At 46.2% G+C, this 17,070-nt stretch overlaps 1 protein-coding gene across 4 annotated transcripts; it reads left to right on the plus strand.

The window, feature by feature from the left end:
- Positions 1 to 5,824: 5,824 nt before the first annotated feature.
- MED18 (mediator complex subunit 18) lies at positions 5,825 to 14,010 on the plus strand. Of its 4 annotated transcripts, none has more exons than XM_032759501.2 (3): positions 5,825 to 5,965; positions 7,402 to 7,540; positions 12,470 to 14,010. In XM_032759501.2, the coding sequence occupies exons 2-3, from the start codon at positions 7,468 to 7,470 to the stop codon at positions 13,021 to 13,023; spliced, it is 627 nt and encodes a 208-aa protein (XP_032615392.1). In that variant the 5' UTR covers positions 5,825 to 5,965; positions 7,402 to 7,467; the 3' UTR covers positions 13,024 to 14,010. The 4 variants fall into 4 exon arrangements, with proteins under 4 accessions (XP_032615392.1, XP_032615393.1, XP_032615394.1 ...); XM_032759502.2 differs by having other exon boundaries at positions 5,825 to 5,909; XM_032759503.2 differs by lacking the exon at positions 5,825 to 5,965 and adding an exon at positions 6,461 to 6,714.
- The last annotated feature ends 3,060 nt before the right edge of the window (positions 14,011 to 17,070 follow it).

Here is a 17,070-nt window from a genome sequence, read left to right on the forward strand (position 1 = left end):
TTTTTTTGAGATAGAGTCTCGCTCTGTTGCCCAGGCTGGAGTGCAGTGGCACCACCTTGGCTCACTGCAACCTCCGCCTCCCAGGTTCAAGCGATTCTCCTTCCTCAGCATCCCGAGTAGCTGGCATTACAGGTGTGTGCCACCATGCCCAGCTAATTTTTACACTTGATCTTAGCCAAAAGGCCGAGAAGCGATGCCCAGCTAATTTTTGTGTTTTTAGTAGAGATGGGGTTTTCGCCATGTTGGCCAGGCTGGTCTTGAACTCCTGACCTCAGGTGCAGGTGATCCGCCCACCTCGGCCTCCCAAAGTCCTGTGATTACAGGCGTGAGCTACCACACCTGGCCAGTAATTCTTTCTACCACAGTCTCTCCTTCAATATTTCCACTGGAAGGGAGTCTACTTCGTATCCGGGCCCCCCTTCCATTACTGGACACCACCACTGTGACAAGTTGTTCCTTATATTAAGCTGAAATCTATATCCCTATAATTTTCACCCAACAATTCTAGTCCTGTCCTCTGGAACTATACAAAAGCAGTCAGTTTCTCTCAGGAGGCTATTATAGATTGAAGGTTGTGTCTCCCCAAAATTCATATGCTAAATCCTGGGAGAAGTAGAAATTTGCCCAGCACTACATAGGCACTGTGAACACCTGGAGGGCCTTTAAAAAAAAGAATCCTAACCTCCAATGTGATGGTGAGCCTTTGGAAGATAATTAGGTCGTAAGGGTGAAGTCTTCATGAATGAGATTAGTGCCCTTGTAGGAAAAAACAAGAGAGATGATTTTTCTGTCAGCCATGTGATGATATGAGAACACAGCCACCTGCAATTCATGAAGCCGACCCTCACCAGACACTGTATCTATCAGCACCTCAATCTTGGACTTCCCAGCCTCCAGGAAATATGTGAAATCATTCGTTGTTTTGGCCACCCAGTCTTTGGTAATTTGTTATAGCAATCCAAACTAACACAGAGCAAAGTCTTAGTACAATAAATCTCTGGAGGCAGACAGATTTGGCTTTTAATCCTGACTCTGACACTTATCAGCAATGTACCTAACTTCTCAGAGCCTATTTCCTCATCTGCTAAGTGGGCTGAAGTCCCCATGCTTGTGAGAGTTAAATGAGTTAAATATACCCTAACCCTAACCCTTGCCCTTTCCTCTTCATCTGTCCTCAATCCCCACTGGCTTTGTCATATATTCATATACTGGAAGACATATGTCATGTTCCACCCTTCGTAAGTCTTTTCTAATTAAACATTCCCCAGTTCCTAAACCATTCTGCTAACAGTGAATCTGATTCATTGCATACCTACAATATACAGTATATACCAGGCACTTCCAAAGGCCTAAGAAGTTAAACTGCCTAGACCCACACAAGCAGTGGCCAGAATTATAGATCTGTCTGACTGTAAAGCCACACCTTCAAATCTAGATCCTATAGCAGTACTGTCCAACAGAAATATGTGAGTCACATATATACTTTTAAATATTCTAGGCCAGGCATGGGGCTCACACCAGCAATCTGGGAGGCCCAGACAGGGGGATCACTTGAGGACAGGAGTTTGAGACCAGCCTGGCCAACATGGTGAAACCTGGTCTACTTCAAGAAAAAAAAAAAAAAAAATTAGGCGGGCGTGGTGGCATGCGTCTGTAGTCCCAGCTACTCAGGAGGCTGAGGCACGAGAATTGCTTGAGTCTGGGAGGCAGAGGTTGCAGTGAGCCAAGATTATGCCACTGTACTCCAGCCTGGGAGACAGAGCAAGACTCTTGTCTCCAAATAAATAAACAAAAATATAAATAAATAAATATTCTAGTATCACCTTGTAAAAATAAGCTGGGCTCAGTGGCTCACACCTGTAATCCCAGCACTTTGGGAGGCTGAGGCAGGTGGATCACCTGAGGTCAGGAGTTGAAGACTAGCCTGGCCAACATAGTAAAACCCTGTCTCTACTAAAAAATACAAAAATTAGCCAGGTGTGGTGGTGGGCGCCTGTAGTCCTAGCTACTGGGGAGGCTGAGGAAGGCGAATTGCTTAAACCTGGGAGGCGGAAGTTGCAGTGAGCCAAGATCACGCCACTGCACTCCAGGCTGGACGACAGAGCAAGACTCCATCTCAAAACAAAACAAAACAAATAAAAACAAAGAAGTTAAATTAAATGTAACAAAATATTTTTATTTAACCCCAATATCCAAAATATTATCATTTCAGCAAGTACTCTATATAAAAAATTATTGACTTGGTGTTGTGGCTCACACCTATGATCCCAGCACTTTGGGAGGCCTAGGCAGCAGAATTTCTTGAGCCCAGGAGTTGGAGACCAGCCTGGTCAATATAGTGAGACCCTGTCTCTACAAAAAAACGAAAGAAAAAAAAGGCTGGGGCTGGGCGCGGTGGCTCACGCCTGTAATCTCAGAACTTTGGGAGGCCGAGGCAGGCAGATCACCTGAGGTCAGGGGTTCAAGACCAGTTTGGCCAACATGGCGAACCCCGTCTCTACTAAAACTACAAAAATTAGCCAGGTGTGGTGGATCATGCCTGTAATCCCAGCTACTCAGGGGGCTGAGGCACAAGAATTACTTGAACCTGGGAGGCAAAGGTCGCAGTGAGATGGTGCCACTGCACTCCAGCCTGGGTGACAGAGTGAGACTCTGTTTAAAAAAATATATATATGTATATATACATTTTTACATATATTATGTATATATATGTGTGTGTGTGTATATGTGTGTGTGTGTGTGTATATATATATATAATATATATATATATGATTCCTCACTTCAAGATGTTTACAATCTATCCAGGGCGATAAGCCATGCACAAAATACATTCATAGATCCAGTGAGTCTCCCAAAAAATGAAAAAATATTTTTGAAAAAATGAATTTAAAAGAGTGAAGAGTGAAAACAATAAAATAGAATGCACCTGTAATCCCAGCCACTTGGGAGGCTGAGGCAGGAGAATAGCTTGAACCCAGGAGGCGGAGGTTGCAGTGAGCCAAGATCGCGCCACTGTACTCCAGCCTGGGCAACAGAGCGAGACTCCGTCTCAAAAAAAAAAAAGGCCAGGCGCAGTGGCTCACGCTTGTAATCCCAGCACTTTGGGAGGCCGAGGTGGGTGGATCACGTGGTCAGGAGATCGAGGCCATCCTGGCTAACATGGTGAAACCCCGTCTCTACTAAAAATACAAAATATTAGCCGGGCATAGTGGCAGGCGCCTCAGCTACTCAGCTGAGTAGCTGGGCAGCCAGCTACTCAGGAGGCTGAGGCAGGAGAATGGGAGAATGGCGTGAACCCGGAAAGTGGAACTGGCAGTGAGCCGAGATTGCGCCACTGCACTCCAGCCTGGGGGACAGAGCGAGACTCTGTCTCAAAAAAAAAAAAAAAAGCTAATAGCTACTGCTTATTAAATGCCTACAGGCCAGGCACGATGCCTCATGCCTGTAATCTCAGCACTTTAGGAGGCCAAGATGGGAGGATGGCTTGAGGCCAGGAGTTTGAGACCAGCCTGGGTCTCACATAAGTAAGACCCCATCTCTAAAAAAATAAATACAATTAAATAAAAATAAAATAAAAATATTAAGTGCTTACAATAAGCCAAGCACTATGTTAAATGCTTTATAACCATCTGGTTTGATTTTGGCAAACTCCTTTGAAAGTACTATTATTATCTCTATTTTACAAAAAAGGAAGCTGAGGCCCAGGGAAGGGAAGTGAATTGCCCAAGGTTGCACAGCTGGTAGTGGCAAAGTACAGGGGTGAGCCCCATCCTAAGCTTTAGGCATCATATCCTTATAAGAGAAACCCATCCCTGTAATCTCCAGGCTTCCTTCAGGTATTATCATATTGTTTACCCATTTTCTGTCTATCTCCCCTACCTTTTTAAAAAAATTTACTCTTCTTTAAAATACCAGCTAAAATCTGGGTAAACCCTATGGTGCCTCAAATGACCTGTAATTCACTGGACTTTCTATGCTGCAATTAGTGTCTGTATCAGAAAAGAGAGGCCAAAGAAGTTCACAGCCTCCTCTAATCATTACAGCACTTGAGAGCTGGTCACTCTGCCCAATCTTGTGAATCACCAGGTCGATCAGGAGGCACATCCTAAACCCTAGGGCATATGCAACTCTAATAACTGCCAGAGTGCTATGCAAGGCCCAGCCTTGTCAATCTTCTTTTCCTATTTAGTACACTCTTTCAAGATGATCTCATTCAATGTCATGGCTTTTAGCTACCATCTATGAGTCTATGGTTTTGAAATCTCTATCTGTAGCCCATTTCTCTCCCCTGAACTTTGCCATTTGGGTGTCCCACAGACATTTGATGCTCAATGTGTCTACATATAAACTCATCTTTCCTGTCTCACCCACACTGCTCTGTGTTTCCTAGCTTAGAGAAAAAAAGTGCTACAATAGCCACCCAAGGTAGAAATCTGGGCATTTGTGACTCCTTCATCTCTCTGTCTTTGAATTATTTTACATATATATATATATATATATATATATATATATATATATATATAGACAGAGTCTTGCTCTGTAGCCCAGGCTGGAGTGCAGTGGCGCGATTTCAGCTCACTGCAACCTCTGCCTCCTGGGTTCAAGCGATTTTGGTGCCTCGGCCACCTGAGTAGCTGGGACTACAGGCGTGTGCCACCATGCCTGGCTAATTTCCTCTTTTTAGATTTTTAAAATCTTTTTCTGACAGTTGTTTCTCAGTTAAAGTTGTACCAAAGCGCCTAACTGGTCTTTTCTCTTTAATGTTTTTCCAGACAATATCTCCCTCTGTTGCACACGCTGGAGTGCAGTGGCGCTATCTCAGCTCACTGCACCCTCTGCCTCCTGGGCTCAAGCAATCCTCCCACCTCAGCCTCCCAAGTAGCTGGGACTGCAGGTGCGAGCCACTACGTTCAGCTAATTTTTATATTTTTTGTAGAGACAGGGTTTCGCCATGTTGTTCAGGCTGGTCTTGAATTCCTGAACTCAAGCCATCGGCCCGCCTTGGCCTCCCAAAGTGCTGGGATTACAGGCCTCAGCCACCGTGTCCGGCCTGGTCTTTTTTCTCTAGGCTGTCTCCTTTCCCAAACTTTTCTCCATGTTGCAGCCAGCGTTCTTTTAAAGCTCACATGTATTCTTTAGTATAGCACTGCAGAATACTCCCAGATCTGGACCTACTCCTTTTCCAGACTCTTTTTTTTTTTTTTTTTTTTTTTTTGAGACAGTGTCTTTCTCTGTAGCTCAGGCTACAATGCAGTGGCGCGATCTCGGTTCGCCGCAACTCCCGCCTCCCGCGTTCAAGCGATTCTCCCACCTCAGCCACCCTAATAGCTGGGATTACAGGCGCTCGCCACCATGCCCGGCTAATTTTTGTATTTTTAATGGAGACGGGGTTTACCATCTTGGCCAGGCTGGTCTCGAACTCCTGACCTCAAGTGATCCACCTGCCTCAGCCTCCCAACATGCTGGGGTTACAGCCGTGAGCCACCGCGCCCAACCCCTCAGTTCTTTTTTCTTTTTAAACCCATTATAATCTCTGTAAGTCCTATCAGTTCCAAGAGACTTTCTACACAAACACATCTTCAGGTTGTCAAATCTAAAAAGACTTTCCCAGAGGCTGGCCTATGACGTCAAGGATCCAGGTAGCGCCCGGAGGAAAGCGCCAAAGGAGGCCGCCATCTTTCATACAGCAGCCCGGCATTTTGCGCATGCGCTTCTGATTATCCTCAATGAAGCTCTTCGGCCTTCTCGGCACCCATACGTTTGGGAACGGCAGTTTCGAGGTTTGTGAGACGTCGGCTTCCGACCGGAAGTGAGAAGAGGAGGAAGTTAGCTGGTTGCACCGGTCTGGGGGCTTCCCGGGCTCGGGTAACCAGAGTCCTGGGGTCTAATCGTCGCTCAAAGGCTCCTAGGTGCGCGGGTGGATATAATTCCCGGCTTCTGGAGAAGACACTAGAGCCTCAAGGAGGTGTGCTTCTAGTGTTTAAGTGGACACGTGTTCTGGATGCCGGCTTAGAAGGACCTATATACCATCATCTTAAAATAACTTCCTCTTGGCTCTCTCTCTTTTTTTTTTTTTTTTTTGAGACGGAGTTTCGCTCTTGTTGTCCAGGCTGGAGTGCAATGGCGCGATTTCGGCTCACCGCAACCTCGCCTTCCGGGTTCAAGCGATTCTCCTGCCTCAGCCTCCCGAGTAGCTGGGATTACAGGCGCTCGCCACCAGGCCTGGCAAATTTTTTGTATTTTTAGTGGCACTGGCCTTCAAACGGGGTTTGAAGACGAGGTTTTTTCATGTTGGTCAGGCTGGTCTCAAACTCCCAACCTCCAGTTGATCCGCCGGCCTCGGCCTTCCAAAGCACTGGGATTACAGGCGTGAGCCACCGCGCCCGGACTTGGCTCTCTTTAAAAGGCATTTTTAGGCTAGCCGCAGTGGTTCTCCCGCCTGTAGTCCCAGCTACTCGGGAGGCTGAGGCGGGAGGATTGCTTGAGCCCAGGAGTTCGAGGTTATAGTGAGCTAGGAACTCCCCACTGCACTCCAGTCTGGGCTACAGAGGGAGATCCTGTCACCAAAAAAAGAAAAAGGTACGAGGGAAGGCATTTGCAGAGAGATAGAACGCCTAGATTCTAGTTTGGTCCAAACTCTGCTACCAACTTGCTGTGTGTATCCTTCTGTCCCTCTCCAAGTCTCAATATCCTCATCTATGAAGTGAAGGTCCCGTAAGTCCTTTTTCAGTTCTTCTGAGTTTTGTTGCCTTTTTATTACCTCGTTGAGCCACATAGCCTTGGGAGTTAAAAATCACTGGCCTTTGGCCAGGCGTGGTGGCTCACACCTGTAATGCCAGCACTTTGGGAGGCCGGATCACCTGAGGATCACCTGAGGCCAGGAGTTCGAGGCCAACCTGGCCAACATGACGAAACCCCGTCTCTACTAAAAATACAAAAAAAGTTAGCCGGGCGTGGTTGCGGGCACCTGTAATCCCAGCTACTCGGGAGGCTGAGGCAGGAGAATCGCTTGAACCTGGGAGGCGGAGGCTGCAGTGAACAGAGATTGCGCCATTGCACTCTAGCCTGGGCGACAAGAGTGAAACTCCGTCTCAAAAAAAATCACTGGCCTCATTTTATAAGGAAGACATTGAGTCCCAGGGTGTGGGGTTATAGATAGGACTTTCTCAAGATTGCACAGGTAACTTGGAGGTTTCAGAACTTGAGACTAGAAGGTAATGCTGTAACTCCATGAGCAAGTCTCCTTTTTATATTTCTGTATCGTCAGTTCCTGGAACTGGCCATATAAGGAGATACTCAAACGTTTTTGAATGAATGAATCTTTGATTTGAAGGCCCGTGCCACAACAGATCTGGTCTCTCTCCACCACTCTGATGTATAAACAAGTGAACTCTTTTCCAGGTATATCCCGTGCCTTACCTGACTGGGGGCTCTGAGTCCAGTTGTGTTGTCTTCAACTTAGACACCATGGAAGCACCTCCAGTCACCATGATGCCTGTCACTGGGGGCACCATTAACATGATGGAGTACCTGTTGCAGGGTAAGTGAACCAGGGCACTTGGATTACCTGTTTTCCTCATCTCTGTTCAGCTTCCCTTAAGATGAGAGACTTAACACAAAAGCAGCCTGCACAGTTTCTGGCACCCAGCTATGTTTTTAACTGTTACTTTAAATTATAGTTTTATATGCACTAAACATAATAAATTTGCCATCTTGGCTGGGCACGGTGGTTCACACGTGTAATCCCAGCACTTTGGGAGGCCGAGGCAGGCGGATCACGAGGTCAGGAGATGGAGACCATCCTGGCTAACACGGTGAAACCCTGTCTCTACTAAAAATACAAAAGAAATTAGCCCGACGTGGTGGTGGGCACCTGTAGTCCCAGCTACTCAGGAGGCTGAGGCAGGAGAATGGTGTGAACCTGGGAGGCAGAGGTTGCAGTGAGCTGAGATTGCGCCACTGCACTCCAGCCTGGGCGACAGAGCGAGACTCTGTCTAAAAAAAAAAAAAAAAAATTGCCATCTTAACATATTTAAGTGTACAGTTGAGTATTGTTAAATATATTAACATTGTTAAACAACAGATCTTTAGAACTTTGGTTTATTGTGAGTAGCTTGAAAAAATTCTTAGTATAACCTTTTTTTTCTTTGAGACAGAGTCTCAATCTGTCACCCAGGCTGGAACGCAGTGGCACAATAACAGCTCACTGCAACCTTTATCTACTTCCGGGGTTCGAGGGATTATTGTGTCTCAGCCCCGTGAATAGCTGGGATTGCAGGCGTGCATCACCATGCCCAACTAATTTTTGTATTTTTAGTAGAGAGTTGTGGTTTCATCACGTTGGCCAAGCTGATCTTGAACTCTTGCCCTCAAGTGATATACTTGCCTTGGCCTCCCAAAGTGCTAGGATTACAGGGATGAGCTGCAGTGCCGGGCCTAAAATACTTAAGTTTTTCATCCTATAAAACTGCAACTCTATACCCATTAAACACTAATTCCCACTCCCCTCTATGCCAAACCCTTAGCAACTATCTTTCTAGGTCCTGTTTCTCTGATTCTTTTTTTTTTTTTTTAAGACGGATTCTCGGCCGGGCGCGGTGGCTCAAGCCTGTAATCCCAGCACTTTGGGAGGCCGAGGTGGGCGGATCACAAGGTCAGGAGATCGAGACCATCCTGGCTAACACGGTGAAACCCTGTCTCTACTAAAAATACAAAAAAAATTAGCCGGGCGTGGTGGCGGGTGCCTGTAGTCCTAGCTACTTGGGAGGGTGAGGCAGGAGAATGGCATGAACCCGGGAGGCAGAGCTTGCAGTGAGCTGAGACCGCGCCACTGCACTCCAGCCTGGGCGACAGAGGGAGACTCCATCTCAAAAAAAAAAAAAGACGGATTCTCACTCTGTTGCCCAGGCTGGAGCACAGTGGTGCAATCTCGGCTTACTGCAGCCTCTGCCTCCCAGATTAAAGCGATTCTCCTGCCTCAGCCTCCTGAGTAGCGGGATTACAGGTGTGCACCACCATGGCCAGCTAATTTTTGTATTTTTAGTAGAGACGGTTTCTCCATGTTGGCCAGGCTGGTCTCGAACTCCTGACCTCAGGTGATCCACCCGTCTCAGCCTCCCAAAGTGCTGGGATTACAGGCGTGAGCCACCACACACAGCCAGATTTTGTAAACAAGTATCTGAATATGTTCCTAACATTTGAGCCATAGCCGTGGAGGCAGAAAGATCACTAAAAAAAAATGCATGTCAAGCCAGCTATTACAGGTTTATGCCTGTAATTCCAGTCGTTTGGGAGGCTAAGGCTGCAGTATTGCTTGAGTTCAGGAATTCAGGATTAGTCTGGACAACATAGCAAGAACTCATCTCTACTAAAAAAAAAAAAAAAAAAAATTAGCTGGGCATGGTGGTGTGCACCTGTAGTCTGAACTACTTGGGAGGCTGAGGTGGGAGTATCACTTGAGCCGAGGGGATGGAGGCTGCAAAGAGTTATAATCACGACACTGCTCTATAGCCTGGAGACAGAGCAAGACCCTATCTAAAAAAAAAAAAAAAAACCATGCCATAAAAATAAAGCAGGAAAGTGGCTAGAGATTGGCAGGACACGTACTATTTTATTAGGGTGGTCAGAAAAGGCCTTGATGATAAAGTCACTTGAGCAGAGACCTGACAAAACTGATAGAGTAGACATGCAGATGGGAAGAACATCCTAAGCATAGAGAATAGGAGAAGGGGTCTGGCAGGAAGGTCACTCCTGGAGAGAGTGATCAAGGGGACGAATAGAAGGAGATGATGTTTGGCAGGTAGCAGAGACCATAATATGTAGGGCCTTGTCGACAATGGTAAAGATGTTGGCTTTTATTCTGAATGACACAGGAAGCCACTGGAGTGTTCTGAGTAGAGAAGTGTTGTTATCTACCCAATAATTTAATAGACCATTTGGCTTTCATATGGAGAAGAGAGGAAGAAGGCAAAGGTAGAAACAGGCTATTGCAAAGACCAGGCAAGAAATGAGGGTGACTTCACTTGAAGGAACTAGGTTGAAGTGCCCAGAGGAGTGAGAAGTGATTGCATTCTGCATTTATTTCAAAAATACGGATTCAATGGAAGGTGTGAGAGAAAGAAAGAAGTCAAAGATGATTTTCTGGTTTTTGGCCTGGGTAACCAACTAAAAATAGAGAGTTGCCATTTACAGCGATCTTGAAGACTGCAGGATGAATAAGATTTTGGAGGAAAAAACCAACAGTTTGATATTGAACGTGTTAAGATAAAGATGTCTGTTAGGCATCCAAGTGAGGAAACTGAGTAGTTAGTTGGATGTTTTCATCTGTAGTTCAGAGATAAAAATGTGGGAGTCCTCAGGGCCTAAATGATATTTATTTATTTATTTATTTATTTATTTTATTTTTTTTTTTTTTGAGACGGAGTCTCGCTCTGTCACCCAGGCTGGAGTGCAGTGACGCAATCTCGGATCACTGCAAGCTCCGCCTCCTGGGTTCACGCCATTCTCCTGCCTCAGCCTCTCCGAGTAGCTGGGACTACAGGCGCCCGCCACCACGCCCGGCTAATTTTTTTGTATTTTTTTAGTAGAGACGGGGTTTCACCGTGGTCTCGATCTCCTGACCTCGTGATCCGCCCGCCTCGGCCTCCCAAAGTGCTGGGATTACAAGCGTGAGCCACCGCGCCCGGCCAGCCTAAATGATATTTAAAGCCATGGGACCAAATGAAGTCACCTAGGCAGGAAAAGAGTATTGATACAGAAGAGGACCAGGATTGAGTGCTAGTCCTGCAGCGTTTAGGGAAGATGAGAGAGACCAAGCAAAGAAGACTTAAACGGAATGGTCAGCAAGTTAAGTGAAGACAAGAAAGTTTTGTCTCAGAGGCCAAGGGAAGAATAGATTTCATAGTGGGTATAAGCTACTGTAACAATTGTATTGGCCGTGCACAGTGGCTCACGCCTGTAATCCCAGCACTTTGGGAGTCCGAGGCGGGTGGATCACGAGGTCAGGAGATCGAGACCATCCTGGCCAGCAAGGTGAAACCCCGTCTCTACTAAAAATACAAAAAATTAGCCGGGTGTGGTGGCGGGCGCCTGTAGTCCCAGCTACTCGGGAGGCTAAGGCAGGAGAATGGCATGAACCCGGGAGACGGAGCTTGCAGTGAGCTGAGCTGAGATGGCATCATTGCACTCCAGCCTGGGCGACAGAGCGAGACTCCGTCTCAAAAAAAAAAAAAACAGTTGTGTCAGATGTTGCCAAGAGGATGAAGATTCTCTGAAGCAATTCACTCTCTTCTACTTACATATAGAAGAGGAAAACTTTTCCTGATAAAAAGGAAACTTTAGCCAGGTGCAGTGGCTCCATGCCTGTAATCTCAGCACTTTGGGAGGCTGAGGCAGGCGGATCACGAGGTCAAGAGATCAAGACCATCCTGGCCATCGTGGTGAAACCCTGTCTCTACTAAAAATACAAAAATTAGCTGGGTGTGGTGGCAGGCGCCTGTAGTCCCAGCTATTCAGGAGGCTGAGGCAGGAGAATCGCTTGAACCCAGGAGGTGGAGGTTGCAGTGAGCCGAGATCGCACCACTGCACTCCAACCTGGAGACAGAGCTAGACTCCGTCTCAAAAAAAGCGGGGGAGACTTTATATTTCTTCTATAGATGGAAGACTTTGATTTGTTGGAAATAGAAGGCAATTGTTAAAATATATAACAAAATAGTGTTATTTGTTGGTGGCTTGTGCCTGTAATCCCAACACTTTGGGAGACCAAGGCCAGGAGTTCAAGACCAACCTGGGCAACATAGTAAGACCCTATCTTTACAGAAATAAATAAGTGCATAACTAAAACAGTATTATCACATTCTAGATAGACACTGTTGCTGATTAAAGGCTCTAAGCGGGCCTGCTGGAGATGAGCATTAGAGGAGGCCTAAAGACTTTGTAGTGCTAAATAAGAAAATTCCAAAAAATTGAAAAGGGAAATAACTTTCTCACAACGTTATACAATACCTTGGTAGTGTAATTTCTGTAAAATCTCATGTTTGGCCCTATGTTTTATGAAATGCTTCACTAAACTGTTTTGTTTTTTCTTTTTTTTTTTTTTTTTGAGACGGAGTCTCGCTCTGTCACCCAGGCTGGGGTGCAGTGGCACCATCTCGGCTCACTGCAAGCTCCGCCTCCCGGGTTCACGCCATTCTCCTGCCTCAGCCTCCCGAGTAGCTGGGACTACAGGCGCCCACCACCACGCATGGCTAATTTTTTGTATTTTTAGTAGAGACGGGGTTTCACTGTATTAGCCAGGATGGTCTCGATCTCCTGACCTCGTGATCCGCCCGCCTCGGCCTCCCAAAGTGCTGGGGTTACAGGCGTGAGCCACCATGCCCGGCCGGTTTTTCATTTAAGTTTTTTCGATTGTATGCTGACTCCATGACCTAAAATCAAACACAGGACTCGGTGGTGCTTTTTCCGTTTTCAGGAAGTGTTTTAGATCACAGTCTGGAAAGCCTCATCCACCGTCTTCGTGGTTTATGTGACAACATGGAACCTGAGACTTTCCTTGACCATGAGATGGTATTCCTCCTTAAGGGCCAGCAAGCCAGCCCGTTTGTTCTCAGGGCCCGACGCTCTATGGACAGGGCAGGGGCAGCCTGGCATCTGCGCTACCTGGGACAGCCAGAAATGGGAGACAAGAACCGCCACGCCCTGGTGCGAAACTGCGTGGACATTGCCACATCCGAGAACCTCACCGACTTCTTGATGGAAATGGGCTTCCGCATGGACCATGAGTTTGTTGCTAAGGGACATTTGTTCCGTAAGGGCATCATGAAGATTATGGTGTACAAGATTTTCCGCGTCCTGGTGCCAGGGAACACAGACAGCACTGAGGCCCTGTCACTCTCCTATCTCGTGGAATTAAGTGTGGTAGCACCCGCTGGGCAGGACATGGTCTCTGATGACATGAAGAACTTTGCAGAACAGCTAAAACCTCTGGTTCACCTGGAGAAAATAGACCCCAAGAGGCTCATGTGACTAAGGGGATCTGTCCACATTTGGGGCCTATCCTTACTTGTTTGAAAAAATATGTTTGCTTTTTTTTATTTTTTGTTTCGTTTTTGAGACAGAGTCTTGCTCTGTTTCCCAGGCTGGAGTGCAGTGGCGCGATCTCGGCTCACTGCAACCTCCACCTCCCGGATTCAAGCAGTTCTCCTGCCTCAGCCTCCTGAGTAGCTGAGATTACAGGAGCGTGCCACCATGCTCAGCTAATTTTTGTATTTTTAGTAGAGATGGGGATTCACCATGTTGGTCAGGCTATTCTCGAACTCGTGACCTCGTGATCCACCCACCTTGGCCTCCCAAAGTGCTGGGATTACAGGCATGAGCCACCGTGCCTGGCCAAAAAAATATGTTTTAAATGCCCCATTTCACCATTGCCAGGCAGGCATTCTTCCTTCAGGGAGAGGATGGTGAGAATTAATTGGTTCTTTGCACTGTTCTCCTCATGTGGTGATTTCACTTTCATGACAGCCTTTCTACATTAAAGGCTTAGAATATCAGAGAGAATCTATCTAATCCCACTGTATTAAGAGGGGAAACCAGGCCAAGCGCAGTGGCTCACACCTCTAATCCCAGCACTTTGGGAGGCCGAGGTAGGTGGATCACCCGAGGTCGGGAGTTTGAGACCAGCCTGGCCAAATGGTGAAACCCCATGTCTACGAAAAATACAAAATTTAGCCGGGCATGGTGGCGGGCACCTGTAATCCCAGCTACTTGGGAAGCTGAGGCTGGAGAATCGCTTGAACCCAGGAGGTGAAGGTTGCAGTGACCAGAGATGACACCATTGCACTCCAGCCTGAGTGAGAAGAGCGAAACTCCGTCTCAAAAAAAAATGAAGAGGGGAAACCAGAATAAATTAGCTTTTGGAAAGGAAAATTTCTTGTTTGGCCATTGGTGTTTAAGGTTTGTAACATTAGAGGCTGTGAGCTTGTGTTATATGGTAATAAAGCCGATGAAGAGAAATGTCTGTGTAATTCTGATTCTTTATTCCCTCACCCTGTAAACTTGGTGTGTATTCATTACCAGTTGAAGCAAAAAAATGACCGTTCCTAGTTTTAATTATGGTAGAGATGAGGATGAGAGTTTTCACCTTTCATAAAAGTAGCACATTTATTGTTGAAAACTTTTAAAATATAGTACAGATAAAAAATAACACCTATTATCCAAAGAGAAGTACTAGTTCTATTTTGATATTTATCCTTCTAGTCTTTATTTTTTATAAATTTATGTATATGAAATATGTTTATTTTATAAAAAGATTCCATATATACTGGTTTATAACCCTTTTTTCCCATTCATCTATCATTAACATCTTTCTAGGACATTTGTCTACACTCTCCTTTTGTTAATTTTTTTTTTTTTTTTTTGAGACAGTTTCGCTCTTGTTTCCCAGGCTGGAGTGCAGTAAAATGATCTCAGCTCACTGCAACCTCCACCTCCCAGGTTCAAGTGACTCTCCTGCCTCAGCTTCCCAAGCAGCTGGGATTACAGGCATGCGCCACCACACCCGGCTAATTTTTTTTTTTTTTGAGACGGAGTACAGTGGCACAGTCTCGGCTCACTGCAAGCTCCGCCTCCCAGGTTCACGCCATTCTCCTGCCTCAGCCTCCCGAGTAGGTAGGGCCACAGGCGCCCGCCACCACGCCTGGCTAATTTTTTGTATTTTTAGTAGAGACAGGGTTTCACCATGTTAGCCAGGATGGTCTCGATCTCCTGACTTCGTGATCCGCCCGCCTCGGCCTCCCAAAGTGCTGGGATTACAGGTGTGAGCCACCGCGCCCGGCCTTAATTTTTTGTATTACATTTTTTATTTTCGAGACAGGGTCTCACTGTCGTCCAGGCTGGGGTGCAGTGGCATGGTATTTTTAAGAGACGGAGTTTCAGCATGTTGGTCAGGCTGGTCTTGAACTCCCTGCCTCAGCCTCCCAAAGTGCTGGTATTACAGGCATGAGTCACTGCACTCGGCCAAAATTTTTTCTTTTTAAAGCTAGTTTATTGAGTTCGTGTTATGTGTCAGTGCTATCCTAAGTGCTTCAGGTATGTTAAACCCATTTTGTAAACCAAGGAGCTGGTACATATAGATTAATCAACTTTCCCTGAGCTATACAGCTACTGATTGGCAGAGCTGGTATTTAAATATTGACAATTATAATTGCTATTTCTATTTCATCATATGGATTTGCTATAAGTTATTTAATTGAATCCTCTATGATTTTCAGTTTGATCCCATTTTTTTTTGCTTTTATAAGCTGTGTAACAATAGAGCTTTTATTTATTTTTTGAGACAGAGTCTTGCTCTGTCGCCCAGGCTGGAGTGCAATCGCATGATCTCAGCTCACTGCAACCTCCGCCTCCTGGGTTCAGGTGATTTCCAGTTAATTTTTATATTTTTAGTAGAGAGGGAGTTTCACCATGTTGGCCAGGCTGGTCTTGAACTCCTGAACTCAAGTGATCTGCCTGCCTCAGCCTCCCAAAATGCTGGGATTACAGACATGAGCCATTGTGCCTGGCCCGATATGTACTTGTTACTCTACGTAAATCTAACTCATAACTTCCAACTTGCTTATGCTTTCATACTAATGTAAGTATTAGTATTTAAATAGTGCTTGCTCCATGACAGGTACTTTATTTTTATTATTTATTAATTCATTTATTTTTTGAGACAGAGTCTTGCTCTGTTGCCCAGGCTGGAGTGCAGTGGTGCCATCTCGGCTCACTGCAACCTCCTCCTCCCGGGTTCAAGCGATGCTCCTACCTCAGCCTCCTGGGTAGCTGGGATTATAGGCGTGTGCCACCACGCCCGGCTAATTTTGATTTTTTTTTTTTTTTTTTGAGAGGGAGTTTTGCTCTTGTTGCCAGGCTGGAGTGCAATGGTGCAATTGCAGCTCACTGCAACCTCTGCCTCCCGGGTTCAAGTGATTCGCCTGCTTCAGCCTCCCGAGTAGCTGGGATTACAGGCGCCCACCACCACAGCCGACTAATTTTTGTATTTTTAGTAGTGACGGGGTTTTACCATGTTGGTCAGGCTGCTCTTGAACTCCTGATCTCAGGCCATCCACCTGCCTTGGCCTCCCAAAGTGCTGGGATTACAGACTTGAGCCATCGCACCCAGCCATGACAGGTACTTTAAATGTTTCAACTCATGTACTTCTCGTAACAACTGTATGAGGGTTGTGAGTGATTCCATTTTATAGATGAGGTTATACAGAGAGGTTTCTCAATTTTTTTTTTTTTTTTTTTTCAGATAGTTTTCTCACTCTGTTGCCTAGGCTGGGGCACAGTGGCACAATCACAGCTCACTGCAGCCTCGACATCCTGGGCTCAGGTGGTCTTCCCACCTCAGCTTCCCGGGTAGCTGGGACTACAGGCATGCACCACCACACCTGGCTAATTATTGTATTTTTTTGTAGAGATAGGGTTTCACCACGTTGCCCAGGCTGGTCTAAAATTTCTGGGCTCAAACAGTCCACCTGCCTTGGCCTTCCAAAATGGTGGGATTACAGGCATGAGCCACTGCAACCAACCTCAAATTTCTTTTTTCTGTTGTCCAAAGTCGGAACTAGTAAGTGGTAGAGCCTGAATTTCAAATCAGGCAGCTCATCTCCACAATCTAGGCACATAATCACTGTGTATTACTCATTTAGTCCCTTTATATCATAGAAACCTAGACTGCTGCTGGGTGGGTAATTCATGCCTATAATCCCAGCACTTTGGGAAGCTGAGGTGAAAGGATTGCCTGAGGCCAGGAATCTGAGACCAGCCTGGACAACATAGTGAGACCCCATCTCTAAAAAAACAATTTTTTTAAGCTTGGCATGGTGGCACAGGCCTGTAGTCCTAGCCACTTGGGAGGCTGAGGCAGGAAGATCATTTGAGCCCAGGAGGTTGAGGCTGCAGAGCTATTATGGTGTCATTGCACTCCAGCCTCAGGGACAGCGAGACCCTGCATTTATTAAAAACAACAACAGGCCAGGCGCGGTGGCTCATGTCTGTAATCCCAGCACTTTGGGAGGCCGAGGCGGG

This window comes from Hylobates moloch, unplaced genomic scaffold (assembly GCF_009828535.3).
Source record: "Hylobates moloch isolate HMO894 unplaced genomic scaffold, HMol_V3 SCAFFOLD_9, whole genome shotgun sequence".
Classification (NCBI taxonomy): Eukaryota; Metazoa; Chordata; class Mammalia; order Primates; family Hylobatidae; genus Hylobates; species Hylobates moloch.